General features: G+C 55.8%; 1 protein-coding gene across 4 annotated transcripts in view; it reads right to left on the bottom strand.

The window, feature by feature from the left end:
• The window catches only part of LGR6 (leucine rich repeat containing G protein-coupled receptor 6), a 110,278-nt gene that overhangs the window by 19,968 nt on the left and 74,697 nt on the right, over positions 1 to 15,613 (bottom strand). For all 4 annotated transcript variants that reach the window (XM_070602208.1, XM_070602207.1, XM_070602209.1 and 1 more), the window contains one exon: positions 1,731 to 1,799. In XM_070602208.1, coding sequence (XP_070458309.1) covers positions 1,731 to 1,799 — 69 coding nt within the window. The remainder of the gene's footprint in view (positions 1 to 1,730; positions 1,800 to 15,613) is intronic.

The raw sequence follows: 15,613 nt of genomic DNA, 5'->3' as shown, positions 1-15,613 counted from the left end.
GGAGGACACGGAAAGAACAGAACTTCTAGGGGCTCTGGGGGTGAGGGACACTCCCCAAGTGGTGGCTGGCGTGGCCCCGAGGCCCTGAAACTGAAGGACACAGAAGTGCAGTGGCAGCGAGAGGGATACAATGCCGAGCGGGATGTTGAGTGACTGTGGACGGCATTATGGGGACTGAGGAACGAGGTGCCCGGTGGAGGGTCTGGGCCTCTGGAAGCCGGGAACCATGGGTTTGGTTAGCTGGGGAGCATATCTGGAAATAAAAGTTAGACTGAAAAGTACATGATCCATGCTGAGCAGGCCCCTTTCCTCCTTTTCACGGGAGATTTCTGGGTTTTCCCTGCATCCTCCTGGCTCTGTCCCCTCTCTCTTTGTCCTGCCCTCCCTGCGTGACCTCCACCTCCAAGCCCTCTCTCACAGGGTCACCACCGGCCCGTGCCTCCCACCCAGGCCTGTTCGTTCACCCGTTCATCCCCTGCTTGCTTTGGAACACCGCCTCTGTGTCCAGTGCTGCGCTCAGCCCCCAGGGATTCAGAAGTTCTTAAGACTGAGGCAGCTTCTCTCAGAGACGTAGAGAGACAGAGACGGACGGACAGACACTTCCACACAGGCCCTTCTTGCTTCTGTTAACCTCGGTCTTGGCTCTCTCCTCTAATGCGTTCTTGTCCCCTCTCCTCACACCTTGGCACACCCTGTTCCCTCTCGATTGACCAAATCTCGTCCTTTCCTCACGTCCCAGCTCAAAGGAAAAGTCAGGCCTTGGTGACTGTCTGGCGCGCCTCATGCGGACCCTTCCCTCTGGCTGGTGCGGCTGCTGCCTATTGCTATGTGCATCGGCCTTCGCCCCTTCAGACCTCCGGGCGGGGTGGAGGCGGGGAGGGGTAGTTGGAGTGGAGATGCTGTGCTGTCTCAGCATCTGGGGCTCTGACCATCAACTGTGGTTCCTCAGCCGGCTCTGCTCCAGCGTCAGTATGTCTCTCGCTGTTGCCCGGGATCCTCCCCCGTCGGCATGCTCCCCTCCTGGGGTCGGCCCTCTGCCCATTCGGCTTTTCCGTCTAGATCTTTTCCTACACGGTCCTCCATCCTCCTTCTAGGCCCATCTCAAGACGCCTTAGCCCACAACACTCTTTCGATGTCACTCTGGACTCCTACAATCATTTCAACTAAGACGTCACAGTTTAGGGTCAGAATTATATACGAGCCTAACTGCCTGGTCCTGTTCCCTGCATTACACACGTCACTGTGTCCTCAATGGGCCTGAAGGATCCCTGGGGATGGCTCGGCATAGCAGGTACTCAGTGAATGCTAAAATAGAATAATAGTAAGTGGTGGCTTGGGGAACCAAAGCCAGCTTCTCGTCTCCCCCAAGGGGACAAGGTGCTGAGGAGTGACCCCAGAAACCATCCCCAGTTCCTCTTCTCACTCATCTCCGGATGCACCCAACCAAGGCAGGGGCGGTGCCAGGCCCGGCCTAACAGGAGGCGGCTGGTGCCACGTGTCTCCCAGGCTGGAAGTGCTCAGGGCCATTTCTGCTCCTGACACACCCCTCAGAGATGCCCAGAGCCAAGCTAGTGAGGCCTGTGACCACTCAGACCTGCCCTGGGGGCTGGAGGGGCAGCGACAGTTTTCACAAGGACCACAGGAGGTGAGGGTGCACGGGAGGCCCAGGCCTGGCTTCCATCCCTGCCCTGGGAGAAGAGGACGCCAGAGAAACCAACAGAGGAGCTCACAGTTCCTGCAGTCTGCCCAGGGTCCGGATGGCGATGGGGAACTCCCTCAGCTCGTTGTAATTCAGGTCTCTGGAACGGAAGGCAGAGCAGTCATTAGTGGCAGCCGAACGGGGCATGTCGGGGTCCCTGAGAAATGGAAACTTGGCTCCGGGGTTGGCCAGAGAGATGTTTCCAGTCTCCAGATTGAGCTGCCAATGCCTGGAAACATATTTGGGATGCTCACATCCCGTTCCTCCTCCAGCAGCCTTGAGGCTTGGAGCCTTCTGGCAGCAGAACTGTTTTGAGGGGACACTTAGGATGTGGCCATTGGAACTCACTCCCTCGGAAGGAGTCCCTGCTGGCTCAGGAAACATCTCAGCCTTTGGAGACATGAGCGGCTGGGGAGGGGCTGACGGGAGAATGGGGCAGCAACAGGGTGACGCATTGTCCCCAGCGCTCGGGGAGCACTAGGGATGGTCCCACAGGTGACTCCTTGCCTGTCGTGGCCCCTGTTGTCGTCTCCTATAAAAATGCACAGGGCTTCTTATCTTTGGGCAGTGGCATGACAGCGAATTGCTAGTTTCTCTTACTCTTTTCTGCATTCCCTTTTTTTTTTTTTACTATGAACATAGATCACACGTACAATCAGAAAACAATGGAGAGAATTTCAAAAAGTGGTAGCAACCCAAGTTGGTAAGGATGTGGGGAAACAAGCATTCTAATCAACTATGAGTAGGAATTTATGTACAACATTTCAGAGGTAATTGAACGATATCTTTTCAAATTCAAAGATTCATTCCCAGTTACTCCAAGGCCAGGAGATTGTCCTACAGAGAAGCCTGCTCTGGGGTGTGAAGACGCCGTGCAAGGATGCACATCACAGCCTGGTCGGGGCAAAGGGGCAAAATCCTGACCCGCTCGTGATTAGAACCTCCCCTCTTCCATCACCTCAGGGGTCTTCTGCGTTTGTACCCTTCATGTGAGATAAACCAGAAAGGAGCCCGAAAGACAGGGCGCCCCGTCCGAAGAGCAGGAAGCCAGCGAGAGTGGCTGGGAACTGAGAGGCAGAGCCGCCGACGTCCAGGCGTGTGCTCTGCGTCTCAAGACGGGATGCCCTCCCCATGCGGGAGCAGAGGAGACACCACTTTCGGATTTCTAAAGGTGGCTTTCACCTCACTCAGTGGCCAGTGGGTTAGCGCCTCTGGACAGGTGGCTGATTTGCAGGGGGCTGTGCCGGGGCCTCCACTTCCTGAGGCTGGAGTGCATGCCCCAGGCTTTGGCAATGGGGGGCTTGGTTACGGTGTCCCTCTTGAGCCCCCTAGGATGACCCTGGCCTGTCTTCTCAGCCTTGTGAAGCCACCTCTGCCCTGACACCTTTCCCGAGAGGACTGTCCAAGGCTGGGGCAGGGGACCACACAGAGGCCCTTAATTACAGTGACCTGGCAGGTTTTGTGGGTAAACACCGTGTTAACACGGGGATAATGACAGGCTCCTCTGCGTGACAGCGTCATTACACTTAATAGTCCCAGGTAGAGCCAGGGGCCAGAAGAGCCGTGGCAAGTGTCTGGCAGCCAGTCAGCCGCATAATTGCCTCTCCAGTAATTACCCGATGACGCTCAGACCATCCGGGTGATGGGGAATAGTTACGGCACAAATGCCCCGCCCACTCTGTGCTCTCTTGAGTGAATCAGACGCCTTTCCCTCCAACTCGCAAACCTCGATGGGCTCATAGAGAGGTTCCCACAAGCCGCTGAGGGGAGGACGTGGGTTCCCAGGGACCAGAGGCACTGGAGCTGGACGGAGGAAGAGTGTTCACCTCTCTGGGGTTCCACCATGGGCACAGAAGACGCTGGGAACATCGGGCTGGGAGAGTGGAGGATGGAAGCAGCAGGGATGCGCAGGAACACTCTCCTTGGTCTTAGATCGCATGAACGGTTCACCCGCACATCGCAGCGTCTCCAATTCAAGTGTCCCCGGTTTAACTCGGTTCAGCTCACTCGAGGATTCTCTACTGTCCCCCAGGGCAACTGGATTTCCCATAAGTAACATAAGAGCATCTTCCCTCAAAGCCTGAATGTCGCATCATTGTCTTAAATGCAGAGATTCACGCTGGTCTGGCCTCAGAGCTTTGCTCTCAATTCCATCCGCCTGGAACGCTGAGATATTGGCACGGCTACTACCCACTTCATTCAGCCCTCCGTCCAATGACCCCTCATCAGAGAGGCCTCTCTCTGCCTCTCATTCACCGTTCCTCCACCCTGTCTGGGGGATTAAGAGTGGCCGTGAGTCTAGTCATTTTATAGTTCGTAACTTTGTCAAATCAACATGTTGCATCTTTACCTTATACGATACATCAATTATATCCCAACGAAGCTAGAGAAAAAGAAAACGGCCGCAAGTCCTTTGCAGCTTCTCTGTCAAGAGCTGGCCTCTACCTCCCAACTCTGGAGACTGGGCTGGCCTTGTGACCAGCACTGACCAACAGAACGAGGTGAAATTGGCATGGTGTGACCCAGTCCTAAGTCACTTCACAGCCTCTGCCTTGTCTTGGACTGCCCTCTCCACCGTGGAAGGAGGCCGGGCTAGGCTCCCAAGTGACGAGAGCCATGCGGAGAGAGGACCAGCCAGCACCAGGGCCCCGGATGTGCGAGAGGCTCTCGCCCTCAATGAGCCTCCAGCGACCTGGAGAGGGAGCCCAGGGCAAGAGCCCAGGAGAGGCCAGCCAGCCCACAGACTCATGGGAAACCATCAATTGCTGTGTTACACCATGAAGTTTGGGGTTGGTTTGTTGTGTAGCCATAGATCATGAGATGCCCCTCTTTCATTTTCCTCGTGGAACATACCGACATCTGACACACATTTGTCAATTTTCTTCCCACCCAACTAGAATGAAACTCCTTGAAAATAGGAACTTTGTCTGTTTCATATTCTAAACACCAAAATAGTATTGGCACAGTAGCTCGACAAATTCCTCTCGGATGAATAAATAAAAGTGGATTAATGAAAATCTCTAATGGACTCTTAGGGGACCTAGCGTATTTGGAGGAACTTCCTTAAGGTTTTGAGACGGATGTCAAAAAGGCCGTCCTGAGGGCACCGTCGGGCTTGCCCAGGGACACCGAGAATGTGGGACGGGTCCCCTGTGACTTCACCGTCACTGAGCCCTCACACAGTTCTCTGGACCCGTGTCTAGGCAGCCAGATTGAGTGGTTCCAGGCCTCCCTGCTGGTTTCTGGTCAGGAGTTCTGCCAGGAACAGCCTCACAGACAGCGGAAAAAGACACGTGGTAAGAGGCATGCAAACTGAAAGGCAGTTTCTGTAGAGACGTGTGGGAGAATAAAAATTGTGCAAATGTCAAAAAGATTCTGCAAACTACATGCCAAGGAGGTAGCCTGAATTCTCCCACCCAGACTGCTACACAGACTCAAGGACCTGGGTGATCGCGAAAGCTTTGCTTTGTTTGGTGCTGTGTAGACGCAGTCTCCCGCTCTGACTGTCTAAGGAACACGTCTCTGGAACTCTCTGCCCCAGACGAATCCAGCTTGGTGCAATGGACGCTGGTTGCTGCCCCGAACACACAAAGCATTCTGCCGGGCAGAGTGGAACGTGGAGAGGTGGGTAAGAAACACTCTGTCTAGACGGATGCAGAAGACAACCAGCTGAGTGACCTGGGCACGATGTGGTAGGTCCTGGAGGACACACAGGGCACCGGGGCCTTTGGAGGCTGTGGAGCTGGGGGGACGAGAGGGCTTCATGGGGACGTGGCATCTGAACCAGGTCTTGATGGCTGGGCGGGATGTCAGCAGGTAGAGAGGAAAGGATGGTGGGTCAAGCAGACAGAGCTTGGTTTAGAGGGCGTGTGCTGTGGAGTTCTGAGAAGAACCAGTGGTGTAGTTTGGTCAAGCAAAGGGCATATTTGGTGGTGAGGCTGGACAGGAGTTTCCCCCGGACTGCGGCACATGCTCCTAACTGGAGTCCCGCCACCAGGTCATCCATGAGGCAACCTTGGCTGAGCTCTGATTCTGCGCAGGCGCTGAGTGCTTGGCCCGAATGATCTCTTACTCCTCACAGCCTTGCAGGTGGACACCACTCTACACCCGTTTTACAGTTGAGGGAAGTGAGACAGAGGTGTCCAATAAGTTGTCTGATCTCACCCGGTTATTAAACAGCTGTGGCAGAGACCACCCTGTCCACCAAAATCCCCCCCTCCTTCCTCTTTAGCTGCACCACTTAGAAAATGCCATGGCCACTAGCCACGTGTGGCTCTTTACATTAATGACAAGTTAGCAAAATTAGCAGTTCAGCTCTCGGTCTCACTAGCCACACCTCAAGCGCTCATGTGGCTAGTGGCTACCACGCCCGTAGCACAGATTTCGAACATGTCCGTCATCGCAGAAAGTTCCAGTGCACAGCGCTGCCCCACAGTAACAGGAGGAATGGTCAGGAACGTAGCTACAGTGAATTTCCCAGCCTCCTTTGCAGGAGGTGTGGCCGTCCGACCAGATTCTCCCCCACGGAAGGTGTGCAGAAGGGGGACGTGCCACGTTTAGTCCAGGATTTATAAAACAGCCAGCCTGTCTCCTCCATCGTCTCTCTACCTTCCACCAGCTGATGCTGAAGACCGTGAGGCCCTGGGGCTGGTGAGGCCCCAAGAAGACACACCCTCCGTGGACTTCAGTGATCCAGAAATGAGCTTCTCTTGTCTGATCCATAGGTGTGTTTTTCCCTATTTGTTACAGCTGCTTCGCCTCCCTGAGCCGGCTCAGCACGGCAGCCAGGATTGGAACCTGGCGGCGCCTCTGGAGCCCACACGTACAGCTACTACACGTCTGCCAGAAAGATCTCTTTACAACGCGAAGCTGACTGCCGCTCCCCTGATGAAGACTCGGAAAGGCTTCCTCCTCGCTCACAGAACAAAGTTCAAGTTCCTTAACGGGCGGCGGCGGCGAAGTCATCTCCAGCCCCGTCTGCGGTCCCACCCTCTCGTGTTTCCCCGCGTCACCCACGCTGTCGACCTGGGACGCCCTCCCCACACCCTCAGCTGTTGGTGTCCTGGTCGTCCTCTGAAGTCCGACTCAGGTGGACCTCTCTTCATGATTGACTCCGTCCCTGCAGGCAGAACGAGTCCCTCGCCCACTCAGCACTTTCTGGTCTTTCTCCAGAAACGCGCTCAGCATCAGACGGGTCAGAGCACTGGTGGTGGTGGTAACAATGATAACGGTAATTACTGTGTAACAGTCACAGTTCTAGGCGACCTACACATATCAACTCGCTTCATTCCCTCGCCAGCCCTTTGAGGTGGGTGCTATTATTACCTCCATTTTGCAGAGAAACTGAGGCACAGAGAGAGGCAATCACTTGACCAGGTTCCGCAGCTAGGAAGGGAAGAGCTGGGACGGAAGCCCAGGCAGCTGAGTCCAGAACGGGGTTATCTGTGTGCACGTGTCCCCCCACGAGATGGGAAGCCTGCTGCAGTCAAGGAGCTCAGGGCTCCCTGCTGGGTCTCCCGGAGCCCATCCGTGTGAATGTTCATGGTCGAGGATGGTCCCTTGAGCCCACTGTGCGAGGCCTAGGTGGGGGGCTGCGTTGGCCTCATGGCTGGCCGCATGGGGGCAGGGGCTCGGCTCCTTGGCATTAAGCGCTAACATGCAGGCTCTTGGCGGCTGCAGGGAAGGCCGCCCTGGCCCAAGGCTCGTTCCATTGCAGAGTGGTTTACGATGCCCTAAACGTCAGCTGGGAAACTCGTCCATCTGTGGCTTTATAGTCTATTATCTTTAATAGCCCGGAATCAGCCAGAAGCCCAGGAAGAGTTAGTTGTTCCGTCTGCTGCTCCCGGGAGCCGGGAGCAGACGGGAAGGGCCGAGGTTAAGGAGAAACCATTCCCAGCTCCGGCCAGAACTCAGTCTAGAAGCTGCAGCAGTCCAGGCTAATCACCCCTTCGTCTGGTCAGCTGTTTCCAGCCAGACCCAATCAAAGCTGATGGCAAACCCGTGGCACCGGTGAAAGAGGCTGAGAAGGCGACCCAGCTCCCCAGCTGCTCAAGGACCCACGTCCCCAGTTTTCTCCTCTCCGGCCGGCTATGCAGGAAAGGCCGACTCCTGAGGTCCCCGGGGAGCCTCGCTGGACTCAGAGCGCAGACTGGCGAGTTTCACAGCCGCCTCGCCCAGCCCCTTCTCACTGCTCGGGAAACTGAGGCTGGAGGAGAGCAGGGAAATCGCTGGACGTTCCAGAACCTGTTGGCTCCCGGTTGAACGCCCTCTCTATCTGCTCCCCAGCGCTGTGTCCTGGCTCTGAGCAGCAGGGCTGAGAAGAGAGTTGCAGGGAGAGTGGGAAGGAGGATGAACGGGGAGGCGGGTGGACACAGGCTTCCCCCAGGTGCACGAGCATGTCAGAGCCTGATGCTGGCGCTGGAGGCTGGACTCCTCCTGTGTGTTATCTGCACGTAGGGAGAGCTCCTGTCCTCTGGGTGCCACAGGGTCACCTCGAGCCGGTCACTTAACTTTGCTCCGTGTGTCTCCTCACCTGCAAACCATGAGGCTGCTCTGTTCACCCGGCTCAGAGCCTGCATGGAGCAGACGCTCAAACATCGCGATTGCTCTTCTCTCTTCCTTCACCAGACGTTAGACACCAGGACAGACGCTGCCACTCATTAGACACCACGACAGCAGACACACAGGGTGCTCTCTCTACTTTCAATAGCAATAAAGCAGGATTAATATCATTAATTGGGCTTCCGCTTACACTTTTATTCTCCAGGCTAATACCCATGGGTATTGCCAGGTCACAGATAAGGGACAGGGAGGAACGTGGGTGAGCCCAGCTCTTTCATCTCCCGAAGGCCTGTCCCAAAGCTGAGCACAATGCATACGCCTCTCAGCCGCTCTCGGTCCTGCAGACGGAGCCTCTGCCCGAATCTGACTGCACATGCTCGGGGCAGGCGACCCGGTGAGCCAGGAACCAACAAAAGCTTTATGACTAACGGCATTGTTTTATCTTCTAAACAGCCCACAGAGAGGGCCACCCCTTTAAAAAGGCAGCAATTAGTAAATTGTCACCAGTTTATTGAGAGCCACAGACACGCCTTCCTTTTGCCCTCCCTCCACCTACACTCTCTTCCGTGCCAGAAAGAAAATTCGGAAAATCCCTGAAGTGATTGCAGAGCTGGGTTTAAGGAAAGTTGCTGACCTCTGATACAGAGGTCGTGGTCCTGCCCTAATGAAGCACTGGGGTCAGAGAAGCCTAGAATTGGAGGGCGGTCAAAGGCCACAGTCCAACCTGCCCAGGCATTTCTCCAAGTTAGAGAGCATGGGACATCTGTGCTGTCTCCTGGGCTGGGAGAAAACAAATGAGTAGATTCTTAAATCTGGCGTTCAGGGGCAAGGTCTGGGCTGAAGACTTCGCATTGCACTGAGTATGGCAGACCGGAGCTGGGAAGAACCTCAGAGATCGGCTAGTCCAGTGCTCCCGCAGTACAGATGGAGAAACTGAAGCTCAGAGAGGAACAGAGATGGCCAGGGGTCAGACAGCCGTTCCTTTGTTCTTCAATATTTGTTGAGTATTTTCCCCGTGTCAGGCACTGTGTCAGGTGCTGCAGATACGGCTGTGAACAAGACTCACGGCAAGGTGGAGACAGACACAAACTGCCTAGATAAGTAAAGAATGGAGGACGTCAGATTGTGGGGTGCTATGGAGAAATCAAGTAGGAAAAGGAGACGGAGGGTTCAGGGAGGAGCGGCTGCAAAATGCTGATGGGGGAGGACGCACTAAAGAGGTGGCATGTGAGCAAAGTCTTGAAGGAGGTGGATAATTGTGGAAAGAGCATCCCAAACAAAGGAAACAGCCAGTGCAAAGGTCCTGAGGCAGAGGCATACATGGTGTTTGAGGAGGCCGTTGTGCCTGGAGAAGACTGAAGAAGGGTGAGGCCAGAGAGGTGGCAGGGGGTCACGTTGTCTGAGGCCTTGTGGCCAGTGGAGAACTCTGGCTTCTTTCCAGAGAGTGATGGGAGCCACGGGAGGGCTTCAATAGAAAAGGAACACGTCTGATTTGTGTTTTGTAAGAGTCCCTCTGGCTGTTGTGTTGAGGAAGATCATAGAGTAACAAGGATGGAAGCAGAGTGACCAGGTAAGAGGCCATTGCCAGAATCCAGGGAGGGAAGGGCACGGGCTGGTGAGAAGCGGTCAGATTCTTAACATATTTTGAAGATGGAGCCAGTGTTGCTTGCTGACAGCTTGGATGTGGGGTGTGAGAGAAAGAGAGTTTTCTGGATCACCCCAAGGTTGGAGCCTGAGCGACTGCAAGAACAAAGCTGGCATCACTGGGCCAGGGAAGACTTCTAGAGCGACGGGCCTGGGGGACGTTTGGGCGCGGTTTGAGCGTCTATCAGCCGTCCACATGAGCACGTCAAGAAAGCCTTTGGATCATGAAGTCTGGGGTTCAGCCCCAGAGCCATCAGCAAATCCACAGTATGGAAAACCGGGAGAGCAGTTGAGAACACGGAGGGAGAGTGTAAGCAGGGTCCCCCTCGGGGTACGCCACGGTTAAGGAGTTAGGGCGAGGCGACCGGCAAGGCCGTGAACAGCACATTAGTGATTAGAAGTTACAGAGAACTCAGACTCCTGGTCCAGAGCCCCTTAGTCCCTGTGTGGGGGGCGCTACACTTTCCTTGTTCATAAATGTTTCCCCAGTGCCTGTATCTCGATAAATAGTCGTGGGAGTGAGTGAATCTAAAGAAACAGAAGAAAAGAGGCTGGCAATTGTTGCTTCTTACCAGCTCCTCTTTCCCACAGACATCAGGGCCAGACCTCAACTTCTGAGTTTCCTCGCCCCGGATCTACCGGAACCTGCCGCAAAGCGGTTTCTGAGGGGCCCCAGGAGCCCGGCTCCCGCCCTCCCTCCCCTCCACTCCAGACCAGCTGGCCCAGGGGCCTGTGAGGAGCCACGTTCAGAGCAGAAGCTTTGGCCCCACGGCCAGCAGGAGAGGAAGGGACAGCGGGAACGCGAGCAATGACCTTGGCCAGCACAGCACGGTGGCAATGGGACAGGGGACGCTGTGCTGGGAAAAACTATTAATAACCTGTCACAGTCGTGGACACAGGACAAACTCACTGGGTAGCTCAATTTTCTGCCTCTTAGAAGTCATTAGTGGTTCTGCAGGGAAGCCAGAAAAAAAGTTTTATATGGAACAATAAATTACTCTATAGGCCACAAAACCCCACAAATTTGCAGCTAATAAACCCGCAAATGTAAGATGATTAAGAGCTGGCGCGGAAAGAGTTCCTCCGTGCTCCCAGGGCCGGCCTGGAGGGGCCGCGTGGGCTGACGGCTGACGCTGCGCCAAAGGCAGGGAAACCCGCGTTCCAGCCCTGGCTCTTAATTAACTGGAGGATCCTGGGCAAGTCCTCCACTCTGCCTCAGTTTCCTCACCTGTAACACAAGGATACACCATTCCTGCCTGTCGTCCTCAATGAGTATTTGAGTGGGAGGAATAAATGAGATATGAAATGCAACAGCCTTTGAGAAAAATGTATTTTTAATTCTCTGAACTGCAGGAATTCTCAGAGGGATGATCCGTGCTTGCCTTTAGATCAGAGGCAAACTGGCGAGATTCACCTGGACCTCTGCCCCACCCGTTAGCCTGCCTGGCGGGCTCTTCTGTGGAGCCTGCCTGTGGGTGGCTGGAGCGGGTTGAATTGTAGCCCCGAAAAGGTATGTTCAAGTCCCAACGTCTGGAACCTGGGAGCGTGACCCTATTTGGAAAAAGGGCCTTTCCAGATGTAATTAAGTTAAGGATCTTGAGATAAGATCATCCTGGATCAACAGGGTGGGCCCTAAATCCAACAAGTGCCCTTATAAGAAGAGGAGGCAGGGAGAAGGCATGTGAAGATGGAGGCAGAGTTCCGAGTGAGCCGAGGAGTGCCAAGAGTTGCCCGCAGCCGCCAGAGGTCAGAGAGAGGCCTGGAGCAGATGCTGACTCGAACCCTCTGAAGGAACCAACCCTGACAACACCTCGATTTTGGACTTCTGGCCTCCAGCCTGCGGGAGAATAAATTTCTGGGGTTTTTTTAAAAGCCACCAAGTTTGTGATAGTTTGTTATGGCAGCCACAGGAAACTAATACGGCAGCCGCGCCCTGACCATCCACACTCTGGAGGAGATGAGTCAGGCAACACCCTCCCTGCCACCTTCAGACACACTGCTGTCAAAAAAAAAAAAAAAGGAAAGAAAGAAAGGAAAATTAATTAGTTAATTAATTTAGGAGGGGCAAAGTCACATTGCTGTCCATCCAGCATTAGGTGGGAGGACGGGAACGAGAAAGCCCACACCAATGAAGCACCTGGAGCCTTCCAGCCTCGGTAAATATCATCACGTGCATTGAAAACTATCGTCTCCATTTCCCATTTGTGGAAACCGAGCCTCTGGAGAGTTCAGGTGACTCGCACATGCCACGTGCTGGTGGCAGAGCCAGGGCCGAATCCAGGTGAGCTGACTCAGGTCCAGTCGTTAGTCTGCTGCAGGATGCCCCTGAGCCCTGGGAGACCCTCCACTGGAGACCCGCCTGGTTTTCTGTCTCGGTCCGAAGGCTGGCCCTTGGGCCCAGGACTGAGAGACGGCCGGACACCTTGAGGACCAAGTCAGAGTTGGTTTAGAGCAAAATCTGTTGGCATGAGTGGTGTCGATGACGCAGAGCCAGAGGGCTTTGCAGCCACAGCTTCCGTCGAAGTAAAAACGTCCTGTGGAAGCAGATCACTGGGGCATCTGGCCCCAGACCAGCTTTTACGCGGAATGCACAATTTTGTTTCATCAGGCAGAATCCTATAGATTCCCGCCCTGCTCTCCTCCCAGACCTCTGCTGAACGCTGGTCCTGATTTGGAGCTAGAGCGGGAGGTTTCTGTTGCCACGATGGCCCCAGGCTTCCCTCCAAAGGGGAAAGGTCCAGCCAGCACAGGGGCTCCAACTGGGTCGATCTGTTTAATGAGGTTATAACGAGGCTGAGATCATCTCCCAGGCCCGAGGGAGGCCAGGCACCGTTGGCCCCAGCTCCATCCTAGGCCCTCTCCGCTCTGAGTCACAGCCGAGACGCAGACGTCAAACTCCCAGACTAGGGAGTGGTGTTGGGCCCTGCGTTGTAACAGTGTTTGCCAGGCTTTTCTTTTTTTGCACAGACTTCATGGGTAAGTACAGCTGGGGAGTCAAGGACCATTAGCTGACAGCTCTGCACAGCATCCGCGGCCCCCAGCCAGGCATTTCCAAGCATTGACCAAAGGGCAGGGTGGCCTGGTTTTGGGTCCCTGAGACCCTTCCTGGAGAGCTTCCCAGAATTGCTCCTGGTCCTGCTTTCTCTTATTTCTCAACCTAGATATCTGGGAAGGCCTGAGATGGACCTGACCTCACAGGAGCTGGTGCTCAAGGGAGGGAGGGATCAGGAGGCGAGAGTTTTGGGTCCTAGTGGTTTACCATCACTCACAAACTGTAGAAACTTGTGCAATTCACCCCAGATCTCTGGATTTGGTCTGATCTTGAAAGAGGAGGAAATGGTACTTCACAGGCCAGGGGCGGGCCCATCTCTGATTCTGACCTTCTCAACAGAGGCGGGGCATCCTCAGTGTGGGAGCAGAAAGTGGGTGCAGAAGCAGGACAGAGCTGGTCCTGTCTGCCTCCGCTGGGGTGTCTTGGTCAGGTCTGGAATCATGATGATGGCATCAGGGGAAATGGGAGCAATGTCCCCAGAGCCTCTCCCTGGGCGATTGGACTCCTCAAAGCACACAAGGCTTCTGCTCAGGGCCTGGAGTCTGCCTGCTCTACTCTGCTCAGTAGGGGAGAGGGCACAGCAGCACCCAGCCCCTGGACCCTGCCCACATCCCTTGGATTTGCCTGGCTCTTTTGGAGCAGAAGAGAGCATGGTGCATGTGTATCTCACTCACGCTCATCCTTTGAGGTAGCCCATGGGGATGCTCATCTGATGCCCAGCAGACGAGGGAGGCGGGGCTCACAGAGAGGAGGCTGCCGGCTCTGGGTGGCCCAGCTTGCAGAGTAGGACCTCCTGTGTCACCCAGGCAGTCCGGCCTCCAGAGCAGAGGGCCTGACAGAGGCCGTGCTGCCATGGGTGCGTTGGTTGGCAGCAGGTGTGTCTGCACTGTGCTCGGGTGTGGGGTGGCAGCGTGTATGTGGGGGGGAGCATGGAGGGCTTGAGTGTGTGGCATGAGCATTGCATGGCTGCCTTGCCTGCTGTGTGTGGCTCGGGTGGCTGTGTGACCACGTGTGCATGCCTGCACCGGGCCCTCCTCCCAGGTGGAATGGCTGGGTCCCGCTCCCCCTCAGAGGAGGAGCCTGTTGATGAAGCCAAACCACAGCAGGGCCGGGAGTAGGGGGTGAGGGGGGGTCTCGTCCTCCCTCTGCTGCGGAGATGAGAGTGGCAGAGACTTACCCAGGGGCCCGAGGGAGAAATACCCCTCCAGTGAGACGCTCGCATGAAAAGCTCCAGAGCAATAACCGTGCCTGAGGACGTGCCAATTACGCAACCATTAAAAGGCCTGACTATCTGTCTCTCTCCTTTTATTCTCCAGCCACGCCTCCATCTCTCCACAGCTGGCCGCCCCTGCAGGCCCCAGGTAACTGCTCTGGGGGGTAGAGGATAAAGAACGCACTTCCCCCTTTTTAACTGGAGATCAAAAGTTGGAGGAACTTACCCTCAAGGGCAGGGAAGCGAGGGGCGTTGCTGAGATGGAGGCCCTTGGAGGAGGGATGGGGAGCAAGGAGGGAGCACAGGGCAGGTTCCTAACCCTGTTTGCCAGGCTGTCGGGACCCGCACACATCGTCTCAGTCAACCCACGCCCACCCTGGGAGTCAGCGGTATCAGCTGTATCCCAGAAAACCAGACTCCCAGAGGCAAACGACGTCACCGAGTCATGAAGCTGGTGGAGCTGGCTTAACACCAAGCTGTCTGATGCCACCGGGCGGTTCTGACCCCAAGGTGGGAAGTGGGGACCGTTCCCATCTCTTCTCCTTGACTTCCCCACCTGTAAAGTGGGTGCAAGCCCTGGGATCTGAGCAGAGGCCGAGCGCTCCTGCGGATGGAAGGTGCCGTGGGCGCTCAGCGGCAGGACAGCTCTGAAGTCGAGCCAGCGCCAGCTGAGCCAAACACCCTGCGTGCGGCAAGCCAGTGGCTCATTGAGAAAGAACTAGGCAGCGTGCCCCAGAAGTGAAGAAATCGCTGCTGGTTGGCTTTTTAGAGTTGCCAACCCACACCCATTGTATGTGCCCCCTCCACACCCCACACTCCCGGGCAGGTAACACTGGGCTCCCCCTGCTCTGCGGGCGCCCAGCAGCTCCAAATGCCGCCTCCAAAGCTCTTGTGTCTCGAGGGCCTGGCCTTTGAGAGGGTCACAGCTATCTCTTACACCTGGGAGCCCCCAACCCAGCATGATAGGCTTACACAATTCACAGTCGACCCAGATGACTGAGGACTGCAGGCACAAGCTCGGGACTTGCACCTGTGTTTTCTCAGTTAACGCACCCTAGATCACTCTGTCCCTAACTGAGGGAGTGACTCTGGGGTCACGCCACCTCCCTGGACATCAGTTAGCAGGCTGATTGAGCAGGCCGGACTGCCCAGCAGTAACCGTCCAGCTGTCTACGACAGCTAGAGAGGGGATGCACACAGCCAGAGCCCCACGCGGCAGTGGGGAGAGGCTCCCTTTCCTGACTCCTGGCTGGGGCACATCCCCCTGCACCCCATTCCTGGGCGCTCAGTCAGCTGGAAGGTGAGGACGCCGGGGAGCCGGACCCGCTCTGGCGTTTCTCCTGCTTCGGGCTGAGCCCAAGGGAGTGACCGTGGCCCTGGGTCTCCCGCCCACAGGAAAGATGAGCGGAGCCTTGGTCTCGGCTTCCCGTCCTTCCCCCACAGC

Source organism: Equus przewalskii, chromosome 31, assembly GCF_037783145.1.
Source record: "Equus przewalskii isolate Varuska chromosome 31, EquPr2, whole genome shotgun sequence".
Taxonomy (NCBI): Eukaryota; Metazoa; Chordata; class Mammalia; order Perissodactyla; family Equidae; genus Equus; species Equus przewalskii.
The sequence above is the reverse complement of the archived record's forward strand: the minus strand, read 5'-3'. Positions and strand labels throughout refer to the sequence as shown.